Genomic DNA, 15,996 nt, shown 5'->3' on the forward strand with positions numbered 1-15,996 from the left:
TTCTCTTCCCTTCAAAGTAGAGAACTTTGCTATCAGTCCCCTTTCTTCAGCTTTTTGAGATCTATGAGTGAAGAGTGATGTGTGTTTAAATGCAAGAGGAAGAGCTGCTATTTTTCTCAAGAATTTTGTCTTAAGTAATGATGTATTTGAGTCTAAAGGAATCTGCACTTGTTTGTGAGGCAGAGCTTTTTATTGGTTTCCAATTCCTAAATTGGACTCAGTGTGCTTTCAGAAAGTCAAAACTTCCAATAAAAACAATTACAACATAACAGTGTATGCCAAAAAATAAATTAACTGCAAACTGATAACCTTCCTCATTTATACTTTGTATTCTAGTTCAGAGCACTAGAGCAGTGGGGAGCTCTGTTGGTTACCTGTGCAGAGCTTAATGCTGCGGAGCTGTGCATCAGACTGGGAGCTGAGCTTTAGTGGTCTCTTCTGCCCTAACTGGTGAGGTGACTCTGCGAGAGCGTAGACCTGCTCTGCAAACCCGGAGGGAGATGTTTGTTTGAAGTGCAATGTTTGGATTTGATCAGTGCAGAGCTTTAGTGTAACCTTTTATAAATACCGCTGGTTAGAGTTGTTCCGTATGGATGTGGGAGATTTGTCTCTTAAAGTGATGCTGTATGCTAACACTGACAGAGGGATGACTTGGAACTAGTGAACTGTACTTTCGTGTAAGCTTGCTGTAAAACCAAATAAAGGTGTAAATTCAGCTTGTAGTAGTTCTGTTTCTTAAGTATGTGCTTCAAATATGGCATCTCGTATTAATCTGTGTGTTTTGTGGTCATTCTCCATTTATTTTCATATTCTATTGTCCTTGTTGCTGGATGAAAGATCCACATGCATGGGAAGTAACTTTAGTCACAGAATTTATCAGAATTATTCATGGTATTTGAGACACATAGAGGATGCAGTGCAATGGCTTGTTCTAAGCACTGCATAAACAGAAGAAAACTCTTGGGTTTCCCTTGTTCTCTTCTATTCTTCCTCCCTTTCTTTGTGGTAACGTAGATAATAATACAAAGATAGGATGTTAGGTATAAATACAACTCCGGACTGGCCCAATAGCCCAAATCTTTGTTGCCCAAATAATACATTTTAAAGGCCTACAAATGAGGTAAATGGAACATGTTTTGTCCCCTGACTGCAAATACTTATTTCCCAGGAGAAGGCACACAATTCATTCTTGGGGGGGGGAGTGGGGGGAAGTGAGTAAGCAGTAGCCTGAAAATCACAGCGATTGAGTTGAATCTACCTCAGTGTAATGGGAAGCAACGTGTGCCCCGGAGAGAATTTATTAGTGTATTGTGTCAAGGCGTATCAGCAGAGGAAGTGGCCTGTAATGAGGGAACGCGCTCGCCCACTAGGATCTTAATTTGAGTGAATTATTTCTAGATCCGTGGCCAGGGTAGAAAGAGACTCTGTTAATTCCAGGCACGTGGGCTGTGACTACACTTTTGCATGTCCCCAGACATTGTCCAGAAAGAAGTAAATAGAGCCGTCAGTCCAGAGCATTCGCTTTGCATTGATGTATCTGTGCCTAAAATAAAGCAGACTATGCTTACTTTTAAAGTGTCCAAGCATTCTTTTCACTCTTATGTTGTGTGTCAAGCCATTTATGGGGAAAATTGTTCGTACTGGGTTTTGAACTAGCTGTCATTCGCCAAAAATGACTGCTAAGCCTTCTGAATTTTGGTGGAAAGATGCATTTGTCTGCCAAACAACCCAGTTTTATCAGTGCATGTACTGCTATTATAACGATTATAGAGTAAACAAGTTCCGCCTGCCCTTCAAAGGTAGCTGTTTTAAATGGCATTGGCAAACTGCTTTGTGCAAGGGTAGTTTTAAAGCAGCTTTCAGAGACTTGATGAATTCAGTTTAAGGAGGCTTGAGTCAAAGCCACAGGGCAGGACTCAAATATAGGAGCCCTTAGTTCTGTTGTAGGTCAGATCTTTAAAGACATTTCTTTTGGAGCTGCAGTCTGTGGGAGATGTGGGGAGGGGGAAGAATGAGGGATAAGCAAGGTAGATCTTCAGTTCAATTTAAAGGATGATGGCAACTTGCTCCTTTTAAAATGCAGTTTGTTCTGTGCCCTGCATGGTTAAAATTTGGGTCCGCTGCAACCCAAGGAATCTAGCTAATGAAAATATGTCTAGGCAGGGACCTGGAAATCTGGTATCAAAGGAACTGGTGGGGAGGTGTGTGATGGAACTGAAAAAGGCCATGAGTGAAAGGATCACATGAAAGGATTGGTATGGCAACACACATAAAAAGAAATGGGAAAATCTGTAAAATATCAGTTACAGAACAGCTTAATGAATAATGCTTATTTTGAAGTTAGTCAACTGCTGGTTTATGGCCACAGAACAAATGTGCTGAGTACCTGCTCATCTGTGTCTTGTTTGTGGCGTTTATTATTTTTATTTCATGCTGTTGCCACACTCGCTCTGATGGTATGGGTGGCTATAACACTGATTCCAGGGTTATAGTCCTTGTTTAGATACGACTAAGGTAACAGTGATTGTGATAATGGATAATAGGAAGGGGGGGAAGGCATAGAGGCTGTTTGTTTCCTTTGGAAGCGTGATACTTAATTATCTACCTTACTATGTGTCCAGCCTAATATTTGCCATTTTTTCTCATTTATTAAAAAAAAGTTTGAGATAAAGAAGGCAGCTAAAACTTCTGCAGACCTGAGAGGGGGAATATGGACTACTGTAAAACTGCTAGGGTTTTGGTGGATTTTTTTTTTTTTGGTTGGTGGTGGATGTTTTTTTGGTTTTTGTTGTTTTTTTAATTATTCAACAGTAGATAAGGTTCTTTCTGGGGTGGATAGCAAACTGTTGATGGTACAAGTAATTCCCTTACATTGAAAGAGAGACTGTGTTGTCATGCACAGAAAACTTTCAGAAATATTTCTGGTATACTTCTGTATGATTAGAAGTCTCCTTGTGTTTAAACTTGGTCTATCATATAGATGTGTATGTATGTATATGCACGTGTATGTGTATATATAAGGTTTTTGACTGTACAAGCATCTGGAAAAAAGCACATGGAGTCAGAACCTGTTCTGTGTGTTGTAGGAGCACATGTTAGCATGTGGAAGAGAAAGGGATTGAATGGGAGGGATGTTTTAAAACAGTACAAATATAAGAATTTCTCTGTTGCCTGTTGTGAGGCTTTGTGTTTCTGTTATTGGCCTCTGATACGCCGAGTGTTTCGCTATACTTGCTTAAACCTTCAGTCCAGTAGTCTGCCATGTTGAAGAAGGCAGGAAACGCGCTGCAGTTAGTCACTACAGGACAGTGGCTTGTGAGGCAGCTGGTCGTTGCAGATAGGAGCATCCCAGGCATTGAATTAGATTAGTTGTTACAACAGGGTTCAAAATCTGGTGCAATGTCAGGAGATGGTTTACCTACCGGTGTGGCATCTAACCTATACAAGCCCCTCTGCCTGCTGTGTGGGCCTCGTCTGGTGTCTGAGGATGACTTGGCTCTAGCCTCCTCATGCTGGGTGTTTTCCAGAGATTAATTCAACGGTGAGAAGTTTACTAAGCAAAAATGGTGACTCTGCCTATTCTTGGAAAAGAGCTCATGATTGACACTTGTCAACCCTCTTCAATCCAGGTTAGCAGGCACTCTGACAGCTTGTGTAGACGTGACCAACTTGTCCATACTCCATGCTGGCAGTGTCCTACTTTGCTAGCGCTAGATAAGAGTCCTCAGGAGACAAGTCAAGTGTGATATAGGCTTTGTACACTCAGACCAATTCTATTTGAAACCACTCCTTAAATCTGTTTTTCGTAGAGCTTGCTTACACTGTTTGTTTATTGTTTTAGTAGTGGTATGAATAGAACTTGCCATAGGGGAGGGGGAATAAAATCCCTTGCCTGCTGTCTGCACTGGGTGTTAACACAAATATATTGTTGGGGATATGTCCGAGTCTTCTTGGAAGTGCATGCTTCCTCTGTCTTTCAGTTTTCGTGTCTCTTGTCCTTGCTTTTGTGCTTCTTGTTTTTTTCATTGAAGAAAAAAGGTAATTTTCCTAATTTGTAGTTATTTTTTGTGTGTAGTCTTTTCCCTTCTTGATTATCTAGCATGTATTTTCTTTCATGCTTTCCTCTTCTGGTTGTGATAACCTTGTTAGTCTCTGCTTTCTGTGTCCTTCCCAGGATAATTAACCAATGTGTCCTGCTAAATGTAGGGTCTACAAAACTACGTAACCTGGGATTTCTGCCACTTGAGGAAAATGCCTCTGGTATCAGTTCAGTTCTCATTGCAATTGTTAGCTCCCACCTTCATATTGTTTGATGATGGGTACAGACATTATCTGAATGTTTTCTTGCTCCTGATGCCTATTGCCAAAGGATTAATCATTGCAGTATAGTTATTTTTGTTTCCTCTGCTTTTTCCTGACTGTGCGTTGAAGGTGAGCACTTGGTGTACAAAAGATGAAGAACTGGAAGGAGATGGCTTACAGACATGATTCTGTTAAAAAGCAGGAGTATGGTCTTGCTTCTGAAAATATGTTCCTCCTTCTCAGCCTTTATTTGTTGGTGACTCTCCTTGGGTTTGACCTCTAAAGTCCTTATTGAGCCATGCCTTGCCTTTGCGCTTGGACTGTGCTTTCCATTTGGGTCTGTGAGCTACCTGCAGAGAATCTGAAAGATCATTGAAAACAGCGAGTCAGTTGCCTGTAGGCTTCTATTTCCTACACAGAGGCCTGTGTTCCAGCAAGGTGCTAGGATAAATGGCCTGTTATAGCCTGTCCTCTGGCAATGATGCATAGGAGCATGTCGCTGATGCTTCTGAGCTAAAAAACCACTTGCATGGTACCTAGGTGGTTATAACTGCTGTGCAGAGGAAAGTGGGGGTGATAGCATGGAAGTCACAAGGATACTGGACTGGAAGTCACAATGTGCCCAGTGCTGTCTCTTATAGCCAAACCTGTAAAGGGCAGTTGGTCCTCTTTGCTTGTTGGTACGTTCGGCAATGGAGGGTTGAGCGTGCATTGTGCCATATATGTGTTCCGTTTGTGGTTGCATTGGCTTCCCTGAAATTTTGTTGGAAGATTTATTATTAAAATGCACATTTAGCGTATCATAAGTGTCACTTCAAGATAAGTCCTTTAGCTGTTTTTGGGTGAAAGGAGGATATGGCTTTAGTATCATTAGTTAGAAAGAATCCATGTTAGAAGTGGATGTTTTTGTGTGTGTTGTCTGAGTGTATGCTGATCTATATTGCATTACCTTTTGTTGCCCTTCTTGGGAGGGAGTGACCTTTTCGCATTCAAGCTTTCCTGTGCTTCTAATACTTGCGACTACAAAAGCACTTATTTCTTAGTAGTGGCAACCTTTGAACGGTCTCATTTCAGCTAGGACAGTACTGTGTTGTTGACTGGTTTCTTTGCCTGGCTCTGAATTGCAGGGACCGCCTGTGAATGTTTTGAGTGAGATCCATGTGGAAATTTCCAGTGTGAAGATGTGGGGGGAAAAAACCACCTCCTGTTGACAGTACATTTCCTTACCTGACAGGCAGATTTCGAGTTTAACATTGTATAATACACTTTTAAAACCAACCCTAGTGATGAAACGCTGGAGAGATTCCGGAGTAACACTTCTTACAGGTCTGGAGCATGTGGATAGGTCTTGTAAAGATAACCACAGAATAATCACCTGGGTAGGCTCGATTTTTATTTTTACAGCTAACCCATTAAGCCCAGATTTGTTGCAAACACTTTACTGTCCTTCTAACCACTGTACTTAAAGCAGGCACTGTATAAGACTTCCTGGCTACAGTGGTTGTTCCTGATTTTGATCACTGATTAACAGTTGTTGAACAAATATTCCAGTAACCAGGGTTTACCCTGCATTTGCATAATAATGTGTTTCTGAAATTCAGCTGTAGTAATCCATGCGTCTCCTGTGTGATTGCAGCGAAATTGTGTACTTATCCAGAAATTTAGCTATAGCAGTCCCTACTTCCCCTGCATGACTGATATAGCAGACATGTTTGTGAGACTGGCTTTGTGTTTCCTGAGAAGGTAACTGGATCCAGTTGCTTGTGGTCTGCAGCAGGGCGTAATGCCGTGTGTACTGTGGACTCAGGATCACTTGTACCACTTCAGTGTATTAACGTTTATAGTTATAGTGCATATGTGGGTGTTGACAGGTTATCTTCTAAAAATGAATTGGTACCTGTGTACCTACCTAGGGAGTAACTTAAATATGTGGCCTTAGACTAGTGCTCGGTACCTATTGCAGCCAGAACATTTTATTCTCCAAATCATTACAGAGAATGCTGTATGGGCTGTATGGGTAAGGTTGAACCTTAGTCAGCATCTCGTGCCAACTGCATGCCCCTCTCTTCTGGGTCAGTAAAGGTGAGAAGAACGTGCAACTGAGCCAGCCCTGGAACTGTGACCCTGACTGTGCTTTAAAGGTGTGGGAGATGAGTGAAATAAGCAGGTGAAAATCTCCCTTGCAAAATGGTTTTGGCACCCTGGCCACTCCTGATTTTCTTTTACGTGAACCACAGTGGTGTAGGAGATCCGGTGTCCTGAGCCTGGGCTTGGTTCTAGGCTGAGGCAAGGAGTCCATGGAACTTGTTCTTCTCAGACACGCTCTGCCCAGCACCCTACAGTGCCCGGTTTGTATTTGAAGACATTGAAATTGCACAGACTGTTAGGAATCTGAGATGGAGTACATCTTGAACAGGAAGGGTGACTGAGTCAAAAATTTAGCGCTGTAGTGCAGTACTTTGAAATGCTGCGGTAGGCAGGTGTTCTGAGCGTACTTAAGTTTCCCATTAAATGTAGCAGAGTGAGCTACAAGTTGGGGACTGAGCAGACTGCCCTTGGAGGACAAACAAAGCTTACTCATTGGAGTAGGGGTGAAGAAATTTGGCTATGTAAAATGAGCAGGCATAGCTCCAGGGCAGGAATGGGATTACACTTCAGCCATGTTATCAGGCACTGAGAATATGTTCCAGGTCCTGATGATAATTAAAGGTCAAATGCTAATGCTTTTAATCCTTTTTAAACATCTGGAAGGAATCAGATGTTTGCATCTTTGCAGTGTTACTGACGTTTACCTGTCTTTGCTTCCCCTGGTCAATGGTAACTTGAATATTTATGTGGAGTCCTGGAACGTTATCCTAACTCATCAACAGTCGTAAGGAGAGTCCTTGCTTTGCCTGGTAAGGTCAGCTAACTAGCTGTCATTCAAGCTGGCCTGTGTGCTATCTGAGCTGTAAACAAGTTCCCGGGGTGGCTGGTTGCCAAAGCGGAAAGAGATTGTCTAGGATATGGCACTGGCTCTTAGGTGACTTGAAACTGGTTGCAAACTTGTTCCTTGACCTCTTCCCCCCCCCCCCCCCTTCTTTTTCATCTTTCAGTACGGAAAGACATCAGTCATGGCGGGTGATGCCATCATGATCATGAGAGGCTTGACAAAGCTTAGTAAAGCAGTCCTAGAAACCCAAGCAGGACAGCTTCGGCAGGTGCTCCTTGGGGGCGATGCAGTTACCATTGCAAGGACTCTCCAGGCCGCTGCTGAAGAACAGTTCAGTTCTGCCTTGGGGAAAATGCAGGTAAGCAAAGCTCTTTGTGCACAGTCTAGTCTGATGTTTTGCTTTTCCTTCAGGTACTTTTTGGTTTTGTTGTGAGAGTGGGTAGGAACTTGCATCATGAACTGGAACCTAGCTCAGAAGTGCTGGATCGATAATACAGATGTTTCAGTGCTCTGGGAATTCTCCAGGATTTCTGTGGTGTGCAGTAGGTGCTCGGAGAGGAATGGGAGGGGAATGTTACTGCAGAGTGTTTTTGTTTCCATTACTGAGTGTTGAAGACATGCTGAAAATGAAACGGGCTCTGTTCATCTCATCTTGTCAAAGATCAAGCTCTTGCTAAGATTGGACACCAGCTTTGTTATTTAAAGTGTCCTTTAAACCAGTCATTGATTACCTCTTCTTTGACTAAGTGAATGAGCTCTTTTAGAGTGAATTAGACTTATCTCAGTGCTGCTTCCTTTCTTGGCAGAATCGGTGCAGGTGATATTTTTCAGAATGGCTCAGGGTCAGGTGTTTGCATGTTCATCACTTACAGCCCAGGCTGGATTTTCAGAACTGATTTTCAAATGAGGAACATAAGGAAAGCCAGACTTTTTTTTTTTTTTTTTCCGTTTAAGCAGCGGCTTCTGTCACCAGACATGGGGATGGATTTATAAGAGCTTCACATTTGCTGTGTTGCCATCTCTTGAAAACATGGGGCTTGTCTGAGAAAATAACTTCTCTTAATCAAAAATGATTATTCTTTATTGTCCTTTAGAAAGACAGTGTAGCTCAGATCATAATTTTTGAAGCAGAAACTAATGAGTGAGGTTTTGATGCTTTTTTTATGCACTGAGTTTAGACTATCATGGCAATCTGTAGCTTCAGTCCTAGAATCTGGGCCTGTGTTTCCTTGGTTCTATTTAAGCTTGCAGTAGAAATACCCCAAGTGTGTTTGTTTATGGGGATAGTGCTTTGTCTTGCCTTTGTCCTCCTTTTGCATCCAAGAGCAAGGGAGATGATGTTCTCCTGTTTCTGTGCATGTTTCTCAGCACAAGAGAGGCCCCACAAGCACACCTGCAGAACACTTGCCCTGTGTTCTGTAAATGAGTTGCATGAGAAGCTGCTGCCAAAGCAGGGCTCAGTAAGAAATCTGTAGTCTGAAGCTACAACGCTTTCTGTTTTGCAGAAAGGAAAGCTTTTATGTTAAGTGACTATGTTTCACTTCTCTTGATCTGTGGCAGGGTTTTGGCTGTCTGTCATGCTTTTTAAAATTTAAGTATGGAAGTAGAGAGGCCTTCTTGCTTGCAATAATCAGTCAGTATTGTGGCCGCAGTCTCCATCTGTAAACAGATTTCTCCTCTTCCCCCAGCTGTGATGCTGAGGTTCAGAATAGCATGAGACCTGCTGAATAACAGGAAAGGCCATGTTCTGCTTTTTTCTGTAAGGAAGGGAAATGTAATTAGTGTTTAGGAAAGAGCCTAAAATATGCTGCCTGCTTGCCTGACCACAGCAGGATTTAAAACCCTATTGATTGGCTGTAATAGTCGTCAGTTCTTCCATGGTATTGCCGCTACTGAGGTAGGTAACTAGAAAATATCAAGTAACAAGTAAATAGGAATAATGCTCTACTGTTGACTTTTTTTAACTTTTTTTTTCTACATTGAAAAGTGGTGGGAAATATCTGGGCTTAGTGGGGCAGCTCTTGCAGGTCAAGACAGAACAGAAAAGACTGTCAGAGAAGCTTGCCTTGAGTGTTGCTGTGTCTGATGCTGCTACCCTTGCTTCAAGCACAGAATTTTATTTACTTATTTTGGGATGACAACACACCCTGCTGTAGTTCAGTGGTTGAATAATGAAATGTGTTTTGCAGTTGGTAATGTCATGGCCATGGAAGGCTGAGCTTATTTTGCCTATAAGTAGGTATCTGGTATTGCTTCAGGTGGCTTTGGGCTTGAAAGTGCTGACATTGCATGATTAGGGACGGGATAGGAGGAGGGAGCATGGCAGGGGTAAGAACTGAATATTATGAAGTTTAGCTTTTTGTTATCCCTCCTAAGTATATCTTATGTGATATTGCAGCTCCCATCACCTGTTGTTTCTGAGCAGTGTATTGCTTCTAGTGAACTCCATAATTAGTGATCCTTCCTGGCAGTGTACATAGAACAAGGCGTCTCCAGTTATGGGTATTTGAGAAGCTGTTAACTAATTTGTCCCATCAGTGGGGCTGAAAGACTGCCAGTGATCCCAGGTGTCCTCAGTGTCTCTTCCTTTTTCTTGTCTCGTACTGTGAATATCTGCAGTGCCAGAGTGTCTACCAATTACTTATTGTGGAGACATGACAGCCTAGCTGCATGCCCATCTCTGAGGACCACGGATGGGTAGGGAGCAGGTTTTAAGTTCTTTTCTTAAAGTATTTCTGTTATTATTTGCAGGAACTAGGCAAACAGCAGGAGAACTTAACTGATCTCAGTGAGGATTTTGGGAAAGACTATGACTTCTCAGCCCGAGAGCCATCAGACGCTCCAATGGACTTCTCCACTGCCCCTGGCAAGCCTCACGAACGCAGCGGTGAAGGCCCTGCTTACTCTCACACTACAAATGGACCTTTTAGAAGTGTTGGTGAGACTGGAGATTCTGGCATGGGTCAGAAGCCTTTCCCTCCCAAAATGGATGCAAGGTTATTTGGAGGCTTTAGGGACCCTGGAAATCCTTTTGCTGCTGCCTTTGGACAAAATAGGGCTTTTCACCAAGACCATTCCTCTGTTAGTGGATTAACAGCTGAAGATATTGATAAAGCCAGACAGGCCAAAACAGGTTCAGAGCAGAAGCCCTACAAACAGATGGTATGGGTGGTTTTTTGTTTGCTTTTTTTAAATTAAGGATTCCTAGTACTATGGTTGCTATACTGGATTATCCTTACTCACCTTTTCCTGTATTTCTCTCACTTATTCCTCTTCCGCTATTCCCTTTTGTGGAGGCGAATTAAATCTGTTCTCTGTGATATTTATTCTGTCAATAGCTTTTTAGGCTCCCCTTTCACACCTGCCCCCTCTGTATCAGCTATTCTGATGTGAGAGGATGTTTAAAAAGCATACACAGAGTTAGACTTAATAGTTAGTTTGATATTAACGGTCGCTCTCCTTTCATTCACTGGACTATGGGGACTCGATGTATTTATTGATGCATGTTACAGTAATGAAGGGTCTGTATTTCATCCCAGTTTTTGGGGTGAAATGTTGAGCAGGTGGGGACAGCTGTAGGCTACAAAGGTTTGAAGACTGACCTAAAGAGTCTATCTTCTCCTTGAAGGGCCCTGTTCCCTTTAGCTAGCTATTTTGCTATGGCTGTGAAGAAAGAATTGGACCTAAGCTCCTCTCAGTGAAGGCTGTGGCTTCCTGTACTGTGTCTTGCAGTCCTTCTAGAGGTGGAGGGAATGTTGCCCTGAGCATTAGTAGATTGGAGGGTAGCATAGCTCACAATTGTTGCTTTAGTGCTTCATGGCCTTGTGTGAGCCGGCGCGGAAAGCCCACAGCAGAATTCACAGTAGAGATACTTGCCATCTGCTCTGACCTTCTGCCTCCTTCCCCAAACCCAGTATCAGATGCTACTGTGGGTTCACTCACTCAGGATATTGGTTTGATGAAACTGTATGCTTCTGCTGCTCTAGCTGTTGTGCGTGGGGGAATTATCTACAGTACTGTGAACCTGATAACCTTCCATGAGTTTTAATTCCATGTGTGGAAGGGAGTTCGGGTTGCATTGTGCTCCTTCTCCAAGTTCAAAATATAAGGGCTGCTGAGGCGAAAGTAAAAATGGGGTTTCTAAACACAGTTGTCAGCTTTTCTATCTTTCCTACCCTCTTGTCCACTCCTCTGCTTAGTGTATGTTTCGGTTCATGGTGTGTCTGTTCTGCAGTGTGTTCACTTGAAAATCTCTCAGCACATGCAAAGCTCGGTGCTCAAGAAGAGCTTTCTGTAGCACAGAGTTGTTCAAGTGCTTTCAGAGTTGTACTCTGAATTTGCAGGTTTCTGACCATATGCCCAGTTCATTTGTGGATTTCTTTTTGTCTTGTGTTCCTTTCCCCCTCTTTCTGCTGCAGCTCAGTGAGCGGGCCCGGGAGAGGAAGGTTCCTGTCACAAGGATTGGACGGCTCGCCAACTTTGGAGGTCAGTTTGCACACCCACATTTGCAAAGTCACTACGCTTGCACGTACTGATTAATGGCTGGCTATGACAGTGCTCCTACTGAAGCATTAGTTGGTTCTATTTTCTAGTTAAGCTTGCTAATAGGGAAGTGCTTTCCCACAAACAGCTAGTTAGCTCAAAGCTTGATTTGTCCTTTTGCAGTACAATTATGGATCTTGGCCTGTAGTCAGAATGAAGTTATACTTTGAATCCTGTCTTCTGTCACTCTTTTTTGTCATATCTAACTGCTACTGTGATAGTATGGCAAAAAAGAAGGCTCCGCACTTAAACAGACCTTTCAGATGCATTCAGCAAGCTACCTGAAAACAAGAACTACAGAGTTGGCGTGGGTTTTCATTTGTCTTAAGATGGTAGGCTGATATATTCCTGGAGCTTAGGTTTTGTATACCTGTTCTGAAATGGAAAAAAAAAAATACACTCTTAAGAGTGTAGGGCAGATGATTTGGGAGTGCATAGTAGAACTGCACATCTTCATGGTAACACATACTGGGCTGTGCTGTTTTAATGAGAGGGAGAGAGTAAGGTGCAGGTTGTTCTCCAGTCTGTACAAATACCCTGGTCCTGCATATGTGACTTCACTTTATTGAGGAAGCTCTCCTTCTAGTACTTACAGTATGCTGTTACTGTCAAGTATAGACAGCTGGCGCAGCTGTTATTTTAAATAATTTTTCCCAAACTTATCCTTGCTACTTCTCTGAACAGTGGTTAAATATAAAACATATCCTTTTGGTATTGATCTTTGGGGGTGGGGAGATGATAATAGTCAAGGTTTGATTTACTTAGCCATTGCTTATAAACCATTTTCTCCCAGGAAGGATGTAAAATCTGAGCTTGTAAGATCAAGCTAGCTGAAACCTATGTGAATTTTATTTGCAGAATGGGACTTACTATGCTAAAAAGCAGCTAAATATCTTCAGTAATATTAACAGGTGGTGCTTAGCTAATGTTGTATTTCCAAAGCCATCAAAGGACTTAACATGTTCCTGAGAAAAAGGGAAATATCACAGTATTGCAGGTGGAAGAGATGATCACAGCTAGTCTTACTTAGCTGATCATTAGATGAGTAGTCTCTCTGTTGTGGTGGGGGTTTTTTTTGTGACTGTAGTGTTTTGAGATGATAGTAGCCTATCTAGGTTGTGAACAGTCTCTCCCAAGTAGCATGTTAGGCCCTTGTGGCTCTTGTGATTCTCTTCCACAAAATTTGATTAGAGAAGCACATGTGCAAAGCAGACATCCTTGTGTTATGGATCCCAGAAGAAAGAAAAATAGCCTGTTGAATGTAATTTAGATCAACTGTTATATAAAAAACCCCCAAGAATTATTCTTCCTGTGTGTCTCTTTGTCAGAGTAATGTGCACACTAGAAGGAGTTGGGGGCAGGGACTGATTCTATGCAGTGTAGGAATAAACAGCAAGTGAGTTTTGTGGTAAGGTTTTAATGCTGGTCAGATCTCTTTAACCCTGCAGTTCATTGCTGGTGCTCTGGCTTCTCAACATGCTTAGTATTCCTTAAAGAGAAGCAGGATTAATGATCTGCTTTTTGGAGTAACAAGGCATCACTTTAAAACTCACTTGACTTCTTTCTTTTTAAGCTCTAGTAGCATACAGGTCTCCATTCTAATCTAGCCTTGATTTTTATGGAAAGTGTCACAGCACTTTTAGCTGTCATCTTCCGAAATTATCTGTGGCTGCTTGCTGACAGCTGGTGGATGTGAAGTGGCAGATGACCAAATTTTCTGTGAACTTTGAGTTCCAGTGCTGTTGCTGTATGCCTCAACTCTTGGCACCCAAGGCTGTTGCATGAGGAAAGGCTGACTCATGCTTCAAGGGGAAATATAACTAACTACCTGTCTTCTCCTAACCTCAGGTTAAAAGAAAAAAACAAAACAAAAAACCCCACCAAACCAAAACCACGAAGGGGGAATAAGAAAGAAAGAGATTGTTTATAAGCAGCATCCCCAGTCATATCTGCGTGTGTCATCTATTTTTTGGTCTTGCCCTTCTCCTCCAGTTGTCTGTTTTATGTGATTGAAATTGCTGGCAAGACAGAGCTCTTGCTTTCAGACTGCTTTTGGGGGGACATTGTGTTGCAAAAATGGTGTTCACATTCTCTGTCTCTGCAATCTCTTGTTAGCATTCATTGCTTATCTTTCCCTCTGAATTTTTCCTTGCAACAGCACGGAGAAATAGTACTGTCAGTACACTGGCTAACAAACAACAGATGTGGCCTATAGGTAGGTTTTTTCCAGTTTAAGAAAGCCCTTGGTAATATTTTAGTAGGTTGGATAATGCTTGAAGAAGGTTTCTGAGGGTGTGGTGAGTAGTGTGGGCAGCCCCACATGGCAAGGACTGCCTGTAAGGAACACTTCTTAATGGTCAGATCTTGACCCAGACTGATAGGAGCTTTTAAATAGCCTCTAGAACTGCATAGAAAGAGGGACTCCGTTTATAGCAAGGAGCAGCTCCTGCTTGCTGTTTGCTCCAAGTTTAGAGCGTTTTTTCCGACCTGCACATGGCCTTGAGAGCGCCAGTGCAATTGTGAAACCCCATCAGCTAATTCTAGTGTGGCTTTTCCTGACGAGCTGTTATCTGATGAGAAATGTTCTTTTCAAATTGCATCTTATGAAGCATTTTAAATGCTCAAACCAGGATGCCTTAGCTGGTGGCAAGAGCTGTGGTGTACCATTCACTTGTACCTGTTTTTGATTCCTCTGAAGTTGTTGGTGAGCTCTGGCTTATGGTTGACTGTTTTCCTGTTAGATTGTGAGCAGGGCAAGATTGTGTGCCGCTCCTAACTACTTATTGTCTTCGCTGTCTGTCCTTTCTAGGTATTAGTCTCAGGAGTGATGCAAGAGGTAATGTGTACAATTTTTAAATATCTGTAAGCTGAAGAGCGAGGCTGATTAAGGGAGTCTCATGAGGGCATAGGAGGCAGTTTCCAACTGAGATGAGAATTGATTTTTGCTTTCCTAAGATCCAACTCAACTTAATGTATTTTTTTTTTAGAGAAGGCAAGATAAGCTTGAAGTAAACTAAGTGTTTCAAAGCTCGGTGGTAGGTGAGTTGGAAGTTCCCTATGCCTGCACACTGTGTGTTCTCTCTCATGCATTTTCTCTTGTCTTGCCTTCTCAACGGAAGTTAGAAACAAGGTGTAGGATGATTTAATGAGAGTCTCCAATTACATTATTGGGTTTTGGGAGCACCTGCTGCTGCTGAGGGATGATGGTTAACAGCTAGAAGGAGCCCTTCTGCAGGGGACGTCACTATTAGCCTGCGGAATAGTAGTGACCCAGCTCTGTCCTTGCTTCCCAGGACATTCAAATGATCAGAATTAAATAGGGGATAGCAGGGTTGGGGGTGCGATTATTTCCTGCTCTACTAGCTGTCTCTTTGCATTGCCTTGAAAATAATTAAGGGCAGGAGGCTGCTCCCTATCTGTGAGGGAGTGTAGCTTAGAGCAAGTAAGCTTTTTGTGCACAATTTGTTTCTTGTGTGCTTTGGGGTGCCATGTTCATTTGAAGACCCCAGGAAATCATTGTGGGAAATACAATGGTTGAGGTGGATTCTTCCCCTACCACCTCCACACCAGTCAAACTAGCATTTGACTCTGACTTTTCTTAGTGGGATAAAAACCACTTTTTTCTTTATTTTCATATTAGAACAACATCATTTTAGACTTGGAGAAGATGGAAAGATGTTGAGTAGGTCAAAAGCACAGTTCATGTAACTATTCCTGGGGTTCAGATAGCTGAATTCCCATGCTATATTGGCATGATCCCGTTCACACTTGAATCATTCCTCCTCCTGTCTTTGCATGTTTTTTGTTGTTCCCCCGATGTTATAGGGAATGTTGATCTCTCAGCTGTGGTGTCAGGACACTGTGGTGGGTGATGGACAAATTAGTAACAGGAGGCAGAAATACTTGGACTGCAGAGTTTGCCTGGCTTCTTGCCTCTTCTGGGAGCAAAGAACGTTTTCTCCAATGCTTGCATGTAATACTGAGCTAATGTTTCTCTGTAATCAGCACAAGACCCTCTACTGAACTTCTTTGTCCTTTATTTTTGTATGCTTCTTGCAGCAGCTGAAGTGACTGCTGGTAGCTGTATTTATAGTACTAAATATAATCCTTGATTTTTATTTGTTTATGTTATTTTACTTTTTATTCCCAGGACTGGAATTGGTAAAACAGATTTTTCTGCATTTTTTTGTTCCGTTCTTGTTTTGTAGCCTGATGGGTCA

General features: G+C 42.3%; 1 protein-coding gene across 1 annotated transcript in view; it reads left to right on the top strand.

Annotated features, from left to right (window-relative positions):
* COQ8A (coenzyme Q8A) overlaps positions 1-15,996 on the top strand; it is a 48,599-nt gene that overhangs the window by 5,393 nt on the left and 27,210 nt on the right. Inside the window, exons 2-4 of the mRNA XM_072857065.1 lie at positions 7,398-7,592; positions 9,986-10,396; positions 11,653-11,719. Of these exons, the coding sequence (XP_072713166.1) occupies positions 7,416-7,592; positions 9,986-10,396; positions 11,653-11,719 (655 nt within the window). The 5' untranslated portion in view covers positions 7,398-7,415. The remainder of the gene's footprint in view (positions 1-7,397; positions 7,593-9,985; positions 10,397-11,652; positions 11,720-15,996) is intronic.

This window comes from Ciconia boyciana, chromosome 3, assembly GCF_034638445.1.
Source record: "Ciconia boyciana chromosome 3, ASM3463844v1, whole genome shotgun sequence".
In the NCBI taxonomy this organism is placed as follows: domain Eukaryota; kingdom Metazoa; phylum Chordata; class Aves; order Ciconiiformes; family Ciconiidae; genus Ciconia; species Ciconia boyciana.